The 19,005-nt window shown below is 43.6% G+C and overlaps 1 protein-coding gene across 6 annotated transcripts in view; it reads left to right on the top strand.

The window, feature by feature from the left end:
- The first annotated feature begins 13,352 nt into the window (after nucleotides 1-13,352).
- Nucleotides 13,353-19,005, top strand: part of LOC140394956 (CUGBP Elav-like family member 4) — a 558,707-nt gene continuing 553,054 nt past the window's right edge. The window contains exon 1 of one of the 6 annotated variants that reach the window (XM_072482177.1): nucleotides 13,353-13,808. In XM_072482177.1, coding sequence (XP_072338278.1) covers nucleotides 13,628-13,808 — 181 coding nt within the window. In that variant the 5' untranslated portion in view covers nucleotides 13,353-13,627. The remainder of the gene's footprint in view (nucleotides 13,809-19,005) is intronic. The other 5 variants (XM_072482178.1, XM_072482176.1, XM_072482180.1 and 2 more) reach the window with 5 other exon arrangements.

Here is a 19,005-nt window from a genome sequence, read left to right as displayed (position 1 = left end):
TCCCCCCCAACCCATTTTGTACAGATGGAAAGACTTTCCCTTCAGATACAAAATTCATGAACACATCAGCCACCTGCACATGTTTTCAATCCTATTGTTTGGCCTTCTCTGTGCATAAATCCTGTTGGCTTCCCTTGTTCTCCAGTCTAGTATTTAATAGTTTCTTAAGATTTATAACTCCAACCAGCTTTCACGTTACCCCAGCATGATGCTTTGGTGTGGCCCAGTTTATTACAATGAAAGCATCTAAACTTCCTCAAATCCCTCATTACTTCAGTACTGTCTTTTTAATTATGAGACAGTATCATCTTTTTAATTATGAGATGAAGTGTCCTTCGAATTTGCAGCCACGCCCTCTTTACGCGACTGTCTTTTCTCGCATTTCCTCATTTTCTACCTTGCTCAGATTAAAAAAAATATATATTTATTAAAGTTTTTTAACACAATTTTTCTCCCTTACAAACAATAACCCCCCCCCCGCCCCCGTAACAAAAAAAAAACGAGAAATCGCGCAGAGCAAGATATATACATGGCAAAATGATATATTTACACAGCTTTGTACACTGGCCCTCACCCGTACGTGCCAGTTTCCCCAACCCTTCATGTTATCTCTTGCTCATCCACCCTCCCAGGCAGTCCCCCCTCTCCCGCCCCCATCCCAGGACGTCCCCCCCCCCCCCCCCGTCGTCTCTCCCCCCCCCCCCCCAAGGTTGCTGCTGCTGCTGACCGACCTTCCTCTAACGCTCCGCGAGATAGTCTAGGAACGGTTGCCACCGCCTGTAGAACCCCTGCGCAGACCCTCTCAAGGCGAACTTAATCCTCTCCAACTTTATGAACCCAGCCATATCATTTATCCAGGCCTCCAGGCTGGGGGGCTTCGCCTCCTTCCACATTAGCAAGATCCTTCGCCGGGCTACTAGGCCTTGCTCAGATTTAAAAGTGTGTCAAAAGGATGTTTTGACCTGTCAATCAACTCAAATTCGTTAGCAAGCTCCGTTGCTTGCCTCGCAGTTTCAACTTTTTGTTCCTCCACATGAATTCTTATCACTGCAGGTAATTAAACTTTGAATTCTTCCAACAGACTTACTTCTCTAAGGGCCTCATAGGTTTCTTCTATTTTTAATGCTCTCACCCACCTATCAAAATGACTTTGTTTAAGCCCTTCAAACCAAACAACTTTCTTACATTTCTTACAAACAGTTTTCTTACATTTCAAAACTTTTGTCTATAACCCTCTGGTACTCACCCATTAGCACTCAATATAGCTTTCTTCACTCTATTGTACTCCCCAGATCTTTCCTCTAACAAAGACGCATAGACATCACTTTCCCTACCTACTCTGTAAGAACAGGGTCCAAATATCTTATGACCATTACATTCGTCTGGCTATTTTCTCAAATGAATTTTAAAAATGCCCCAACCTCCTTTTTGTCAGCTTTTGAAAGTACCTGCACAAATATAAAAATATTTCCACTCGGATCAGGTTTAGGGTCACTTCCTTCTTCACCTACTCTGGTCACTCTTTTCCCACTGCCAGCATTTGAAGTTGAAATTCTCTCTCTCTCTCCTTTCCCTCTCTTGCTAACTTCTGCATTTCCAATTCCCTTTGAATAGCTCTCTCTTTTTCCCTTTCTTATCTTTCGTTTTGCTTTTCCTGCATTCCAAGTTGATGTTTTTTTTTTCATTTCCAGTTGTACTTGATTTTAATCTAATTCAATTTCCTCACTTTTCGAAATACTTGGTCTGTCTGACAACTCTTGTACATTTAAATGCATTGCCTTTCTTCAACTACCTCAGCTTTATTAATCCCTTACTTTAAATCACACACCTCCTCACTTGGTTCCATATTTTCCTCACTCTCATTACATTTAAGTAGTCACAAATTCCCTACACACAAGGAATTATGCTTTTTTAAATCCTGGCCAAGAGGACCCGGGTTCGATTACGGCCCTGCGTCACTGTCCGTGTGGAGTTTGCACATTCTCCCCGTGTTTTCGTGGGTCTCGCCCCAACAACCCAAAGATGTGCAGGGTAGGTGGATTGGCCACACTAAATTGCCCCTTAATTGGAAAAAAAAAGAATTGGGTACACTAAATTTAAAAATAAATCCTGGCCAAGAGCCCCCAATTTTTGGTATTAACTCTGATGTTAAATGCAAGATATCCCAAAACTCAGAAGGGTAATTTGGAGCACTGTTTCACAACAGGGTGCAACCCGGTGAGGAATAGAACATAGAACATAGAACATTACAACGCAGTACAGGCCCTTCGGCCCTCGATGTAGTCCAGTCATGTGTGAACAAGTAATAAAGAATATTTATTAACTTAAAAGAAAGACAAACACACACACACACGACATAAAAGACTATAATACGCTATGACACTAAGTGCACCGATGACTATATACACATAATTGTACATGAAACTGTCCCTTGGTCCCCAATGCCTACATTTACCTGAGCTCTGAGACACCCTTTTTTCCAAACAACATTCATTTAAAGTAACTTTATGATCTAAATCCGCCAAATAATTCCCACAACTATGTTAGAGCGATCAAACCTGGGAAATAATCTTCCAGTTCGGTGAAGGCAGAAAATGGCTCCTTCTTTCAGGAGACTATGGGCTGGATTGTCCGTTTCTGCAACTGTGTGTTGACGCTACTGGAGAATCCGTGGACTCCTACGACAGGAAAATCTGCGACGATTCCGCTAGCGGTGAGGAGCTAGCACCGGCGCTGCGTGGAACACCATTGAATCCCACGAAAAACGGTGTGGGATTCACCGGGTCCATAATGGACACTCATTGTCTGACAAGCTGCAGCCAAGCATGAACAACACCTCCCCCCCCCCCCCCCCGCCCACACACACTGATCGGGGCCGAAAAGATGTGACAGCTGATGGGAAGGCTGGGGCTGGAGGGCACCCAGGGGGGTGCACCGTGGGGGTAACCTATATGATCCAGGGAACCAGGTTTAAAACAGGCTGTCAGCGGCATGCACAGCTGCATGGCTGACCAGCTGGCCGCAGTAATGGTGTTGCGCACCTGTCCATCCTGACCCCTCAGCCATCTCCTGGCCACCCCCCACTACTCCACCAGCCCAGGTCAAAGCCCACCGGCCAGCAGCGCGACTGTCGGCGAAGTATGGCGTTGCTGGACACTGTCTATTCACCTTCTCTCTCGTAGCGGCCGCCAAGCCAGGTTCACGATTTTTGAGAGCTCACGCGGACCGCACTGTCAGGAACTCTGTCCATCGGAGGTGGAGAATTACGGGTGGGCCCACTAATGATATGCAAATGATGTTTCGTGTGTCGCATTGATGCTGCTTTCGAGGTGACGGAGCATCGCGATTTGTCGTCAAACAGGCGCCTGCCACGGTTTTGGCATTGGAAGCTATTCTCTGCCCGAATGCACGCTCCGATTTCAGTGTCGGCTAATGGAAAATCCCGCCCAATATCTGCAACTTGCTGCAGTTCTGATGTTAGCTGTCTCTCTTCTTTTCTTAGTCAGTGTTCGACAGTTGTACCATTTCTTTGCCTTTGATGTTTTTCACCCTGTGGAGTTGGCTTCGAGGCAGGTAGGTGTCAATTTCCTTATCGCTCCAATTTGAAGTTAATGGGCTGGATTCTCCGTCCCGCTGCTCCAGATTTCTGTTTCACCCCGTCGGCGGAATGCTCCGTTTTGCCAGCTGGTCAATGGGGTTTCCCATTGTGGGGCAGCCCCACGCCGTCGGGAAAAACCCCCGGGCTGCCGGCAAAATGGAGCATCCCGACGGCGCAGAATCCAGCCCATCACCTCTGTAGCACCGTTCTTTTCTCCACTCATGTATGTAAAATATTATTTTTATGCAGATAGGCAAATTTGTATCTCATCATTGCTCCCGCCGTCTGTCTCTAATCCTCTCCCTGTTTTACTTTGTTTTTTCTTTTTTTTTAATTGTCTTTTTCCCCCTTCTTAACAGTGATGACAGCAGATTTGAAAGAGAACGGTAACTATTTATAATGTCAGTCTCCATGGAGACCAAAGGAAATTGAATGTTCTGTAGCTTAGTGGGTATGGGGTCAAGGTTCTCGCCAATGAGCTTGAGGAGGATTTGGGAGAGCACTCGGATAGGGATGGCGGTTCAGAAATGCGACAGTGAATGGTTGGGAAAGGGAATGGGGAATCACCTGAGAAGATGGTTTCGAATTTGCATTCAAAATTGATGATGGAGGCACAATGTTGCATAGAATGCTTTCTGACTGAGAAAGATTTTTAGGAAAAGACTGGTAGGGATGTCAGATAGCATGCAGAAGTACTCATATATGTGCATACCGGGTACAGCTACTCGGGATTGAAACGTCAGCACATTAGGAGCTTAGGGCTTAACAGAGAAGCAGTGACTGAGATGTATTGCGTCCCAAAGGAAAACTCTATAGACAACATCTGCAATCCAGGTGGCTCCAGACTCCTAAGTCAGGCTACATTTACACTGTTAACCTGTTTGTTGCTTACAGATTGATACATCAACCAGGCGAACGCAGAAGCTCCTATGCCACAATTTGAAGAACAAACGAGAAGTCAGTTTAGTGTGTGAGATCCAACCTACCCATTTCAGTGAAAAAATATACCAATAACAAGTCAGCAATATCCAGGATTGTGTTGACTGACTGTAGTAGGCCTGCTTTCTGCTATCCCCTCACCATCCCTGGGGCACAAGCCAACTCTTGGTCCAAGTGGATTAGTCTGTCTAATTGGCAAATCAAGAAAGAGGATTGACGTCTCTCTCTCTCTCTGGCTCCTTGCAGTAGGGTTTGGAGTGTCTTGTCAGTAAAACATCTTCACTCTGTAAAGCTCAATTTTACAGAAAATGTTCTCAGCAAAGGTTAGGACACATCTTCTCACTCGTACTGGCCTGCTAGAGGTGCTGACTTCCCATTGGTGTCACTGGGATTCCCAAGGCCACCCCTAATAGTGGCAATTTAAATAGCCCCACGATCAGTTCAGATGTCTACGAGGACCAGTGCTTTATCCCTTTTCTGTTGATCTTTCAGTGTGTGGGCCAAACTATTGTGTTTTATTACATCCCAAAAAACAACTTGTAGCCACCACAATTAACTGCTGAATTTGGCTGTAATATCCCGCATGGGAATTACGGTATGGGAATGCTTGGCTTCTCAGTGCTGCTTGTGGAGTACGAGCTCCCCCACTAGGGGTGGGGTATCTCGTTAATCACTGTATATTAGGCCAGCCAGTAAGGCAATCACCAGATGAGAACCCGATAAGGATCTACTGGGTAGTGTACATATCGTTCTTGGAAATAATCTTTCTTTTATTCCCCGTGCCCTTATTAAAATGACCAACTGTGACTTCTAGGCCATGCCTTTACTAAAATAAAACAGAAGATTCCGGAAACAGTCAGCAGGTCAGTCATCTGTGGAGAGCGACAAAATAATTCAACATGTCAGGAATAGAGCCTTCACTAGAATTCTGATCCTAATGGACGAAAGACTTGCATCTAAACAGCGCCTTTCATAACCACAGGATGTCCCAAAGCATTCACAATCAATGAAGTACTACTGCTCTGAAATGTAGCCACGAATGCATTGTGGGAAACGCAACGGCCAATTTGCACACAGCAAGCCCCAGCAACAGCAATACGATAATGACCATTTTTTGTGATGTTGATTCAGAGAATCCCTATAGTGCAGAAGGAGGCAATTCGGCTCGTCGAGTCTACACCAACCCTCTGAAAGACTACCCTACCCACACTATCCTCAAGGGACGCCAAGGGACAATTTACAATGGCCAATACACCTAACCTGCTCTTCTTAGGATTGAGGGATAAATATTGTCCAGAACACCAGGTGGAACTCCCCTGCTCTTTGAAGTAGTACCATGTGATCTTTCATGCCTACCAGAGAGCACAGATGCGGCCTTGTTTTAACGTCTCATTCAAATGATGGATGAAAGGTCTCCAGCTGAAACATTATACTAATTAACCTTGTGTGACACAAGTGCCAGTTGGAATGGAATATGTAATTTTCCAAAATATTACCTTGTGGCTGCCGGTACAGACTTGAGTTGTGTCAAATTGGTCTCTGCTTCATAAACAAAGCTTACTTTTGGGTTTCCTATTGGGACTATATACAACCAAAAGAAGGTTACTTGTCAGTTCCATTACACCTGTCACCTCCACTCTTTCACTTCTGTATTTTTAAAGAAATTAGTAGTTTTCTGTGCACGGATGAGCTGAGAGTGAGTGTGGCATATATGATTGTGGAGCACGCAAAATGCCGGTATCCTGACCTTGATGTTCTCTGATATGCCAAAAGAAGAAATGATCATCCCTTTTGGGGAAATTTAATGTCAGAGTTGGTAGAATCCAAGGGTGAAGCACCATCAATGTGAGAGCTGCAACAAACATTCACACGGATGAAAAACAACAAAGCTTGTGGACCCAGTGGTATACCAGCTGAGGTCTTCAAAGTTGGTGGGCTTTTTGATCACATCCAGAATCCATGCGCTCGTTCTACGGATTTGGGAGGAAAAGGAATGCTTGCTTCACGAATGTGGTAATTACAGCTACTTTCAAGAGGGAGATAAATTCAGCTGTGGAAATTGTCGAGATATTTCCTTCTTGCCCATAAAAGGAAACTCCTGACATGCATTCTAGAATGACCTGCTCCTGTGGCTAAAGAAATTCTCCCAGCGACACAACGTGACCTTTGACCTTCCAGAGAAACCTCCAACATGGTCTTTGTTGCCAGACAAAACCACGAAAAATGTTAAGAACAACACCAGGAATTTTGCAGTGCATTCGTTGAACTGATCAAAGCGTTTGACTCAATAAATCGTGAGCCTGTGTGGATTATGCTCCAAAGGTTTGGATGTCAAGGAGCTTCATCACAAATCCTGCAGTTGCTTTGTGATGATGTGACTGCAACAGTCTTCACTGGGAGATCTGAAACAAATGCTTTCAAAACCCAGACTGGGGTCAAGCAAGGCTGTGTGACAGCCTCCATACTATTTACAACCTACCTGACAGTGGCTATTCACCTCATCAAAGATCGACTGCCCTCTGGTGTCAGTATTAAATACCGTCGAGATGGGAAACTCTAATCCTGGTCACCTTTAAAACTAAACTGACCACCATAAACGTACATGATCTACAGTTTGCAGATGACTGCAGTGCCATTGCCCATTCTGCACCAGGTTTTCAAACCATTCTCAATCTCTTTAAATCGGCGTAGTGGTATTATCGCTGGACTAGTAATCCGTGAGACCCAGGGTAATGCTCTGGAGACCCTAGTTTGAATCCCACCAGGGCAAATAGTAAAATTTGAATTCAATAAAAATCTGGAATTAAAGGTCCATGAAACCTTTGTTGATTGTCGTAAAAACCCATCTGGGTCACTGACGTCCTTTCGGGAAGGAAATCTGTTGTCTTTACCTGGTCTGGCCTACATGAGACTCCAAACCCACAGCAATGTGGTTGACTCTTTACAGCCCTTTGAAATGGCCGAACAAGCCACTCAGTTCCAGGGCAATTAGGGATGGGCAATAAATGCCGACCCAGCCAGTGACACCCACATCCCAAGAACAAATAAAAAACAGAGACTTGGCTTGTTCTCGAATGTTGCCAAACCAAAACTCATATATCAAGCCACACCTGGTCAGTCAAATATTCCACCTCCCGTATATGTTGCAGGACAGACTCCCGAATATGTTCAGCACTTCTATTCCATTGGCAACCACCTCTCTCAAAAGGCCATCATTGACGAGGAGGCACAACAAAGGATCAGCTGCACCAATTCAGCCTTTCACAAACTACGGCAGTCCGCATTTGACAACTAAAGATCAACAAATGTCCTGGGTGCACAGAGAAACTGTCATAACCACACTCCTGTCCTGGACTGCGTATTAGCAACATATAAAATCAAGAGAGAAATTTCATCAGCAATGACTCCAGATTCAATCAGAGGACTGTTTCGCAAATGCGTGTGTCCTTCTTGAATAAAGCTCCACAAGTATTCAGCAAAACTCCTCAAAAAATCAACTCTGATATACCGGATACTGTGTTTGGAGAGCTGAAGAGCATCTCCGTGTCAGGTCCTGCTTTCTCAATTCTCAAATGGCCAACGTTCCAGGCAGGACAGAGAAACTGCTACAAAGAGACTCTGAAGGTCTCCATCAAACATGGCAGCATTCACAATAATGACTGGGGGGGGAGGGGCTTGCAAACAATTATTCAAAATGGCGACAACTTGTCAATCAAGGCGTATTGCGCTTTGAATCACAATGTCTTAATGATGAATCAGAGCAGCGGCCAGAGGAAAACAAATAGGAAGGAAATCCTGCACTCCAGACCCCATTCGCTCATGGGGCGTCCTGCCCTATTTGTCCAAAGATCTGTGGGTGGAGAATCATCCTGTTCAATCGCATGAAGGCCCATGTCAGAAACTCATGACCCTGAGTTGATGTCGAATTGAGGGACATCTGGCGATGATAATAATAATAATAATCGCTTATTGTCACAAGTAGGATTCAATGAAGTTACTGTGAAAAGCCCCTAGTCACCACATTCCGGTGCCTGTTCGTGGAGGCCGGTACGGGAATTGAACTCGCGCTGCTGGCATTGTTCTGCATTACAAGCCAGCTATTTGGCCCACTGTGCTAAACCAGCCCCCGATTACGCTGCAAGCAGCTGCATATCTCTTCAAACTATTTCTTTTCATCCAATATCTAAACAACATTTAGAAGGCAGAAAACAATGTTCATTCCCCAAGTTGCGACCTGAAGTTAACCCTTTCAGTAGATTGCACGTTGCTGATTTAATCCCCTCCATGGTCTCTTGACAAAGAGACCTGAAAGGAATGCCCGGATTACAGGAATAAATAGAAAGACATTTCGACTGACTCTTCAGTTCAGGGCTGAGTGAATGCCACACTGTTGGAAGTGCAGCCTTTTGGATGAGATGGTTGCTCTCTCAAGGAGACTCTAAAGAAGCTGTCCTGGATTCATGACCAATGTTTATTTGTCAACCCACATCTCTGGAAATAAAGATTGCCTGGTCATTATCATATTACTGTTTGTGCGAGTTTTCTGTGCAGAGAGTTGTTGTTGCATTTCCTATATTGCAACAGTGATTACACTTCAAAAGATACCCCACTAGCTTTAAACCATTTTGGACATAGTGAGATTGTGAAAGGCATGTTTATCCCTCTTTCTATAATGGAACTACTTGATCAGAGTAGGCTAAAAGGCTATTTAAAAGAAATTCACAAATGCATGTTAATGCTGTGTCATAAAATAACAGGACATGTGGTTATAAACTTGTTCCCTGCTGATCTAGGGGTGCAGTGTTCCCCACCCATCCAAATAAAAGAGTGGAGGGGAGACCACCCACAAAAGAGCTGGCTGCCCCTTAGCTATTTTACACACAGTGGGGTATTAATTGACTATTGTCCCATCTGGTCACAACACTGTAGTCGCAGCAGCACCAAGTTCGAGTGGTGGTGTTAGGAAAACAAAGGTAGTTTTAAGGGATTTATATTTGTATAGGTAAACATTAGAAATAAGGTATAGAGGGCAGCACGGTGGCACAGTGGGTTAGCTCTGCTGCCTCACGGCGCCGAGGTTCCAGGTTTAATCCCGGCTCTGGGTCACTGTCCGTGTGGAGTTTGCACATTCTCCCCGTGTTTGCGTGGGTTTCGCCCCCGCAACCCAAAGATGTGCAGGCTAGGTGGATTGGCCATGCTAAATTGCCCCTTAATTGGAATAAATGAATTGGGTACTCTAAATTTATTAAAGAAAAAAAAAGAAATTAGGTACAGTTTTCGGAAGGTTTACTTTATTATTTCTGTGTCTAGAAGGAATCTATAGCTAGGTTCATGTTGGACAAAGGTGCTTGTATGTGTGGGGTTGGTTTCAATTTCAATTGGGATTCTATTGTGCTTAGAGAGGGCTACGATGTGAAGAAAAAAACAGAAATAAGGTATTGCTTAGAAGCAGGAAGCCGCTTCCCAGAGTAAGATTTGTTTGTTCTTAGTTTTAACTGAAAGCACAGCTATTGGATACAGGAAGAGAGTGAGAAGGCAGCTCTTATAGCTCTGCTCAAAGCAGGAAAAGTGGTAAAATGCAAGAAAGAAAAACTCCAGAGAAACTAAAGGATGGTTGGTTGTAGAAACCTGGAAGTAGAACAGGATACTGTTCATGGACATCACAGACAAAGCTGAGAAGGAAATGGTTGGCGAGAAGCTAGATTTCTAAAGGTATTTAAAGTAATCCTAAAGGTTTCTAAAGTAACCCTAAAGTTTGGAATGTTTTATACAATCTGCAAAACAAATTTTTAAGTAATTGGGAAGAGAGTATTGCTTGGATACCAGAGTTTATGCAACAGTGGCAGTCAGTGGAGACAAAGGAATCCTGTAGGTTTGGTGTACACTTCTGGACTGTATTTGCTGCTAGAAGGAGAGTGGAAGCTCTGTTCACAAGAGTCTTTTGGAAAATGTGGACTGGATTTTGGCATGCAAGCTTCTAACAAAAGCATGACAATGAGAGAAGATTTTAAAGAGTGTTTGGGGAACTAGAGTTTTGAAACTCTTACGTGACAGTCATCTGGGGGATTCTGAGGAGGCATCTGCAGACATTCACTTGGGGTTTTCAAGCAGAGTGTGTATTTGGCCACAGGCATTTTATGTGCATCAGAGGGACTTTGTGTGTCAATGAGATCATTTTAGCTTCAAGTGTACTTTGTCATCCATGTTAATCTTAAAACCTGCGTGTAATTATTCATCTAAGTGTGGAGTAAAGGAGTGCTGTCTGAAAATCCAATTTTTCCATGTTTAATAAATGCTTATTTTTCTTGTTAAAATGAATTAGCAGTCATGTGACTCTGTTCCTCCATGTTTTATAAACAAAAGTTCAAATTACAGTCTTTTGAGCCATAGTTCCATTTTGTGATCTTCCCGAGCATGTTATAACCAACTGGGATCGTAACAATGGCCACTTCTGGGGCTACAGCTAAAACCTGAAGAAGAAGAGGTTACAGAAGTTGGACTGAAGGTAAGTGCAGGTTATTGTTGGGACCTGCATGGCAGTCCCTGTTGAGTGTGGTAGGGCGCTGGGTTTGAGAGGTCGGGGGGGCGGGGACGACGACATGTTAAAAGGGAGGGGGTGTGATCCTGGGGAAGGATGGCTTTGATGGGCAGAGAAATGACACCCAAAAAGAGGTCACCCCTCATCCGACTTTGTACCCTACACCAGCTCCGCCGGTAAAACCTGCTGTGCTAAACGTTTGGACAGGGCATCCCTAGCTGTGGGTAAAATAATGGTGGGGATGGGATGAAGCACTTAAGTAGCCATTAATTGGTCACTTATGGGTCTCAATAGGCTCAAGGGTAAGCAGGCCACCCAACGCCTGCACCATTCCCTGCTAAATGTGAGGCAGGTTAGGTTGGGCAGTTCAATGGTGGGCAGATCACGCGTTGCATTTTACGAGCCCCCCCCCCGCCTTCAAACACAAAGTGCACCATCAGAGAGTGTGTAAAATTCAGCTCAGTTATACTATTGGGCAAAGATACTAGCTTCCTTCAAGAAGAAGCAAAGTTTGAAAGGACAGTGACTCAAATGTACTCCTGATAGGTGACCATGCCTGACTTCCTTGTACTACCTGCAAATGATGCATGGAGTAAAGTAGGAGGATTTAATGGTTTAATCAGTCAGATGCTCTCACTTTATCCCTGGGGCCAGGGTTCAAATCTGTCCCAAACTGATAAAAGTCTGCTGGCTGTAAGGGTCTTGTGTGGAATAGGTTTGCGCAGTCTCAATCCAGAACCGAGTAAGGGTAGGCCATTGGTATTGAATCAGTAATCTTCCACACAGATTGCTGCCGTTTTGGAGAGGAACAGTCATTGTGGTGCAGGAAATACTTTTAATAAGATAGTCGAGAGGCACGTTGTTGGATTGGAGTGATGAAAGCTTTAGGCGCTGCCCTAGGGATTACTTGCGGCTGATGTTAGGCATCTGAAATGGAATGGATACCATTGCCAAATAGTATGGTCACTTCCCTAAATCTGTGTAAAACAACGGGAAGAAAAACTGATAGGAGATGCACATGTTTTACATTTTTTTAAAATGTTCTGATAAAGAAAACTATTATCAAATGATGACTGCCCATAGAATCATAGAATTTACAGTGCAGAAGGAGGCCATTTGGCCCATCGAGTCTGCATCGGCCCTTGGAAAGAGCATCCTACTTAAGCCCACACTTCCACCCTATCCTCGTAACCCAGTAACCCCACCTAACCTTTTTGGACACTAAGGGACAATTTAGCCTGGCCAATCCACCTAACCTGCACATCTTTGGACTGTGGGAGGAAACCGGAGCACCCGGAGGAAACCCACGCAGACACAGGGAACACGTGCAAACTCTCCAGACAGTGACCCAATCCGGGAATCGAATCTGGGACCATGGAGCTGTGAAGCAACAGTGCTAACCACTGTGCCACCGTGCCGCCCTAGTGTATTCTGAATACGGCAATTAAAATTCACTTGAGGCTTCCAGTTCTGCCCTTTCTCCTCTTCTGGGATCCTGGATTGTCCTAATCCTGATGAGAATCAGTCGCCCTCTCTCATTTACGTCCTTCCCTCTCAGTTACCCTTGCCAGGGTGATGGTGCGGGGCAAGGGTGTGGGTTCATAGAATCATCATGGAATAAATAGAACCACAGAATGAGGCCGCTCGGCCCGTCCAAGCGTGAACTTGAATAGTAAACGCTGACTGGAATCTGCACAAAGGCTGATTGGCAATAGACATTTTTTGGGGGAGATATGCACTTTTGTTGAGATGTGCAAAGTAGTGATATTGCCCAGTGGCACCGGGGCAGCTACAAGCAACCCCTTCCATTGAGGATCGCTGGTCCAAACTAAAAGCCAGTGACCGGAAAGCAATTTTAAATGGCAATTCTGAAATTTGGAATCAGTGAAGCAGTCAGCATCCTGTGGAGTCCATAAGGCTTCCAGTGAACCGGACATTGCATGCTCATATTCCATGATCACTCAGGTGTATATTAAATGTAGAAACATGGACGAGCAATTGGGAGTAATCCTGCCTGACTGGCTGCTGTATCTTGAGCATAACATCTTGAGCGAGTGTCCATGGTGGACGTGGTCTGCTTTATTATTAGGAATAGCACTCTTGCTGGATGGAGTGTTCAGGTGGCTGCTTTTGATAGGAGTGGGTTTCATATTCCATTTCTCGCCATTTATTGTCCCGTTTCCATGCAAAGCAAAAAAAGTTCTTGATGGGCGATCAAAATAAGAGGCGAATTCCGGCGTCCAAGGGTTAATTAGCAGCGATCTCTGTAAACCTTTGCCGGCTGCTCACACTGAGAAGGGGGGAAATCATACAAACTGCTTTTCCAGACAGCCAGTCCTCAAGGGGTGTCACCACTGAGCACACAGGTTTGAAACAGGAAGTCTCTCTTTTTTTTCCCCCTCTCTCTCTCTGTACAGCTGAGTGATGCCTCCTGTGTTTCCCATTCTGTCGGTTAGCGATGGCCAGACAGAGCACAACAGCAGCAGCAGCAACAACAGCAGCAGCAGCCGCCCCAGCCCCAGCACCAGCCGCCCCAGCACCAGCTCAAGCTCATGAACGGAGCTAATATCCAGCACAACTACAGCCAGATGAAGGACCACGACGCCATTAAGCTGTTTATTGGTCAGATCCCGCGGAACCTGGAGGAGAATGACCTGAAGCCCCTCTTCGAGGAGTTTGGGAAGATATATGAGTTAACAGTGCTGAAGGACCGATTCACAGGCATACACAAAGGTTTGGACAGCATCAGCACCACCTACAGCACAGGGTAGCCAAACAGTTAGATGGGAGACATAAAGAGAGTGTGATATTAATAGGTTTTAAAATTAAATCCCGAATGTAGGTTTTTTTTTAGAGCTTATTTTTACTTTCTTTAATTGGCAATATTGATTCATTCAGTCAACATGAATCAAATTAAGACTTGAATTAATCTAGACACAAAGGTATTTGATTAAAATGACAATTAAAATGTCGTCACTGATTTTTATTTTACAGCGATTGGCAAAAAAAGCTGTCTTTTATTTACAGTGAGTTATATATTTTATTTTATTTAAAGTATTCGGGGTTTCCTTCAAGTTGGACCCCAATTACAATTACTCCTTCCCCCCCCCCAAAAAAAAAGAAGGGGTGTTACATGGTAAAGAGCCGATTTTAACCCAATAAATCGTCATCCCAGTTATTGTAATTTCAGTTGGTGTAATTTCAGTGCATTCTGGCGATTGAAGCGGGCACAGTGGGTTAACTGTTTCGTTAACATTGCACAGATTTAAGTTGCATTGGTGAGAGTGTTCCTATCGCAGTTCGGGGTTTCGAGGTACCGTCCCTAGTCCTTTCTTCGGTGCGAGAGCGACCGCGTTTTATTCCTTTTCTTTGGCCGGGACATCCGGCACGATTCGGGCTTTGCATCTTGGCAACGCCATGTCAATTTCTCGCGCAATTAATTTCTCAACGTTGCCGGTTTTTTTTTACTCCCATCAGAAAAAAATAACGCCTTTGAATAAACGTGGCTGCCTTTTATATTGTTCTCTACTTTCCTGCCTGTTAGTGAAAGCTTGGGACTTGGGGAGGCTTGTTTTTCCCCATATCAACTTTTAAATGTAATAGCTGACCAGTTAACCAGTAGATCCTCTGTATTTCCGAGGCGAACAATAAGGAAAAGCCTGTCAAAAGAACACGTTATAGCTTTCTTTTATTTTTATTCATACATAGTTTCCCTCCCGCTGAGACAGGCTTGAATGATTACATGTTATATTGGAGGCTGAGCTGGCGTTAAGAAGGGGAAGCTTAAAATTATTTTGGTTTCTACAAATTAGGAAGCCATCAATGATGTGTGTGCTCTGTGAGAGGTTGTGTACCTGAGTATGAGAGCTTAGGGGTGTGTTACAGGGCGGATGTGTTGGCTGTTTCCTGTATTCATGACTGGTTATAAACAACATGTTACATCCAAGGTTGTAGTTCACCAGAGAGCATTTGGACCGGTTTCTCTGTGAATGAGGGAAACTGAGCTGGGAGTCCTGCTGAGGGTTACTGTCTTTGCTTGAGACAGAATATTTACAATGTGATATATTACAGATAAACATTTACGGTGTCATCCATGGCTGTGTAATTTTTAAACCAATTTTCTGCTTTACTGCCTAAAAGCCTTATTTACCGAATGGTACTATATGTAGTAATGGGTTTCCTACCTGAAAACACTTGCACAAACAAGATCACAAATGTTTCTCTCATTATATTGCTTTATATAGTGTCACATACCATTTTAGGAGCCGCACCTACTAGATGTTTAATGTGGGCATTTATTTTCTACATGCGTTAAGAAGCAATCAACTTTACGATCTGGTGTGAAAGGTGGGTGTGTGAGTTGTGTGCCAATATTGGGGTGACTTGCCAAGGATGTCTGGTCAGTAAATCCGATAATCCAAAACACAAGGAGAAAAATCTGTATTTTCATTGCTGCCTTTTGAAAACAAAATGCTCGAAGCATTTGTAAGCCCAACAATATTCAATTGTTTTCCCTTGCTCCAACGTGTTAAGGGAGGACGCTTACTATTTCAGGAATGCACAGGCCAACCCAATTCCCCTTTGGATGACAAAGTTCTGCTGACCTCTTCTTCCCCGATAAAATTTGGGAGAAGGCTTTCCCTTTGGGGCTCCCCTTTCATTTTTTTTGACTGTTTGATGATTCATCCTGTTTTATCCATACCCGCCTGAGCCGATTCTATATTTTCATGCACTTGGTCAGACTCACTTTGCATGTACGCACAATAGGGTTTATGTCCCCGTCGTTTCTCTCCTTGGGTTTAAGATTTTACTAATAATCACTATTTTACTGTCAAGGTTTTTTTTTCTTCAGAAAAGTTTTAATTGCAACAAGTATAATGTTGAGAACCCAATTTGAAGTACTACTCATTTTTCTTTTGAAGCACGAGATGAGCGCCACTTAATCTCTGCTTCTTGATTTACCTTACCTTTCCTTATCTTTTCAACCTTGATGATATCCTGTACTATCAGTGCTTGGCTCTTTACCTTCATTTTTTCAGTTCAAAGCAAAATGCAGAATGAGACCATTGTGGGAATAAACGCAATGCAAGGACCGGCTCCCTTTAACTTGTAATGAACTGATTTGCACGCGAAGGATGTTCAATTTAATTTTTTGTCTTTTATTCCAATGTGCAGCTCTGTTAAATTTCCTTATTTTTTTTCCCTTTTCGTATCTTTATATTTAAAGATTTAAAATGTTGTCAATTGTTTATTAATTGAGTGTTTATTCAAGCGACCTCCATTAACCGGGGATTCACTTGTGGCCCTGTATATAGGAAGAGGTGGAAACTTTTTTTGGATTTGGAGGTGCATATTTGTAATGTGTACTCTGCTCAAAGTCCTTGGCTCCGTGTCTGCCAGTGCTTCAGTCCGAGTTGTTTCTCATGGCACTTTTTGTTGGTGATGGCCTTCCACTCTCAGGGGATGGGCGAGGAGGCAGGTCCCGAGTCTGCCTCAGCCGAGTGAACCCTTGATGCTGCCTTTATTCTGAGCCACATGCTGGCCACCTGGCCAGCTGAACTAACCGGCCCTAGTTTATAACGTGTATTCCTGCAATTTAATGCGTAGAGAGCGTGTAAAGGTTAGGCTACAGTTTCCTGGCTTTTTGGAATAGAATAAATGTAACTGCAATAGTGAAGACTTGTCGGTGCTTTTACACTGATTGTTTTCGCGTTCTATGTCAGAAAGAGTCATTAACTCCCCCTTTTGATGGACAGACCTTGCCTAAGTGTGTTCTTGATATATCTGTTAACCCTTTCCATCAACAAAAGTACATGAAGTTGGGTCTTCAAGCCATTTGCACATTCTTTTTCAGTATTGTGGTAATTAGTTCCTCAAACTTGCTACTCTTTGGCTGGAAAGATTCAATCTGACAGTCTGGATACATCTAACTTTCTCTTTGTTAGCTTATTACCCTTCTCCCCCTTGCAGTGTAAACAATTTATCTGAGACAATCATCGAGAAGCTCCCATTAGATTACCTCCAATTATTTTCTTTCCAAAGAGAAAATCTCAACTTGCATAACCTTTTCTCATAGTTTAAACCCCTCTTCATCTGATTCATATTGGTTGCCCACATTCTCAGGAAACAATGGTTGAAATAGGCCTTCGACAGTACATGCAAAATGAACAATAATTCATTGTTCACCTCTTTCACAGTTTACACCAATGCCTGATTTTCTTTTCAAGTGAAGTCAATGGAATAGAAAACCAGACAAGATAGAAAAGCGGCTGCCATTTTTTCCGTGATTTTGCACTATTGTCAAAGACCAATTTCACCCCAGTTTTTCGTAACTAATAGCGATGTGGGCGTACCTACACCACGTGGGCTACTGCAATTCAAGAAGGTGGCTCACCATCTCAAGGGATATTAGCGATGGCAGCAAATGCTGGCCTTGTCAGAGACGTCCACATCCCATGAAGGAGTAAAAACATTGTCATTGGGAGGCCAACGCAGTTTCAAACGTAGAAAACCCATTTAGAATACACAGACTATTGATTCATGAATGCCAATTCTTGAAATATGTTTGATTATCAATTTATGTAACTATCAATTTGGAAAGTGTACTTTCTTACTTTAGAATATTAAATGCCTATTTTAAGAGTCTTTAACCATTTTATTGGTTTTAAGAGCAACAACTTTACAGATTGCATTGATCAGATTTGTTGTTGCCAATCTTTTGATTGACTAAAATCTACAGAGATTCTATATTGATTGTTCACCTCTGATGCCCCACAGCATGTTTGGCACCATTTTCAGAACCTCACCCTTTTTGAATCGGATTATTATTTATTTCATCCCTGTATTTTGAGAGAGGGCACTAGAATATTATACTCTTGGCCAAAGTAGATGAAATTGAGAGCAAAAAAATTATTGTTGGTGTTAAACCTGTTTCGAAAGCAAAGCTTTTGAGCTCAAGTGTTTGCTTAATTGCATTTCTTGATTATTAGACACCTAGTGCATGGAGAGATCCACCTTACGTTGAAGTATCTACAAACCAAACTGCTGAGAAATGTACACCTGTGGAGATCTGTTTACCAGATATGGAGTGCGCACTTTCTCCCCATAAGAAAACATCACACTTTCCTAAATCTGGTGCGTTTAGGCATACTCTCACAGAACCAAGCTTTAGAATTGCTACTGCAGAAGGAGGCTATTCGGCCCATCGAGTCTGCACCGACCATCTCAGACACCACTTTACACTTTACCTAGGTGCACTCCTCCAATCTATCCCGTAACCGCGCACATTGACCATGGCCAATCCACCTAACCTGCAGATCTTTGGACTGTGGGAGAAAACTGGATCATCTGGAGGAAGCCCACACAGACACGGAGGGAACATATGAACATAGCAAATGGAAGTCCTTTCTTCCTAATGGAACCGTGACTCTGAAATGGCGGTTAAGGGCAGAGTTGACATGATCTGTGGTCCCAGCACATTTCTTGCAATGATGGCAACATTTATCAGGAATTCAAGAGCAGAGGTCAGCAAGTCATGGGGAGCAAGGATCTGCTCCCGAATTCCCAATACCCACTGTTATTGCGAGATGTGTCATGAAACCTGCATTCCAGCTGATCCCGGCCCAGCAAGTCACATTAAAATGACCCCCTTGACGTCAAAACAAAATTATTTGGATTTGGACACAACAATGGGATGGGATCGTGTGATATAATAAAGACTCTCATCCCAATTTGCTTCATAGACAATGCATTGTTTTGAAGTGTAGTTTATTTTGTTACATAGGGAAAGACTTTGTGCATGACAAGATTGCTGAATAAATAACATGATGAGTACAAAGAACAAACAAAGAACAAAGACATGTACAGCACAGGAACAGGCCCTTCGGCCCGCCAAGCCCGTGCCGACCATGCTGCCCGACTAAACTACAAT

The sequence above is a fragment of the Scyliorhinus torazame genome, chromosome 18 (genome assembly GCF_047496885.1).
Source record: "Scyliorhinus torazame isolate Kashiwa2021f chromosome 18, sScyTor2.1, whole genome shotgun sequence".
Taxonomy (NCBI): domain Eukaryota; kingdom Metazoa; phylum Chordata; class Chondrichthyes; order Carcharhiniformes; family Scyliorhinidae; genus Scyliorhinus; species Scyliorhinus torazame.
Note: the sequence above shows the minus strand (reverse complement) of the source record. Positions and strands in the feature narration are given on the sequence as shown.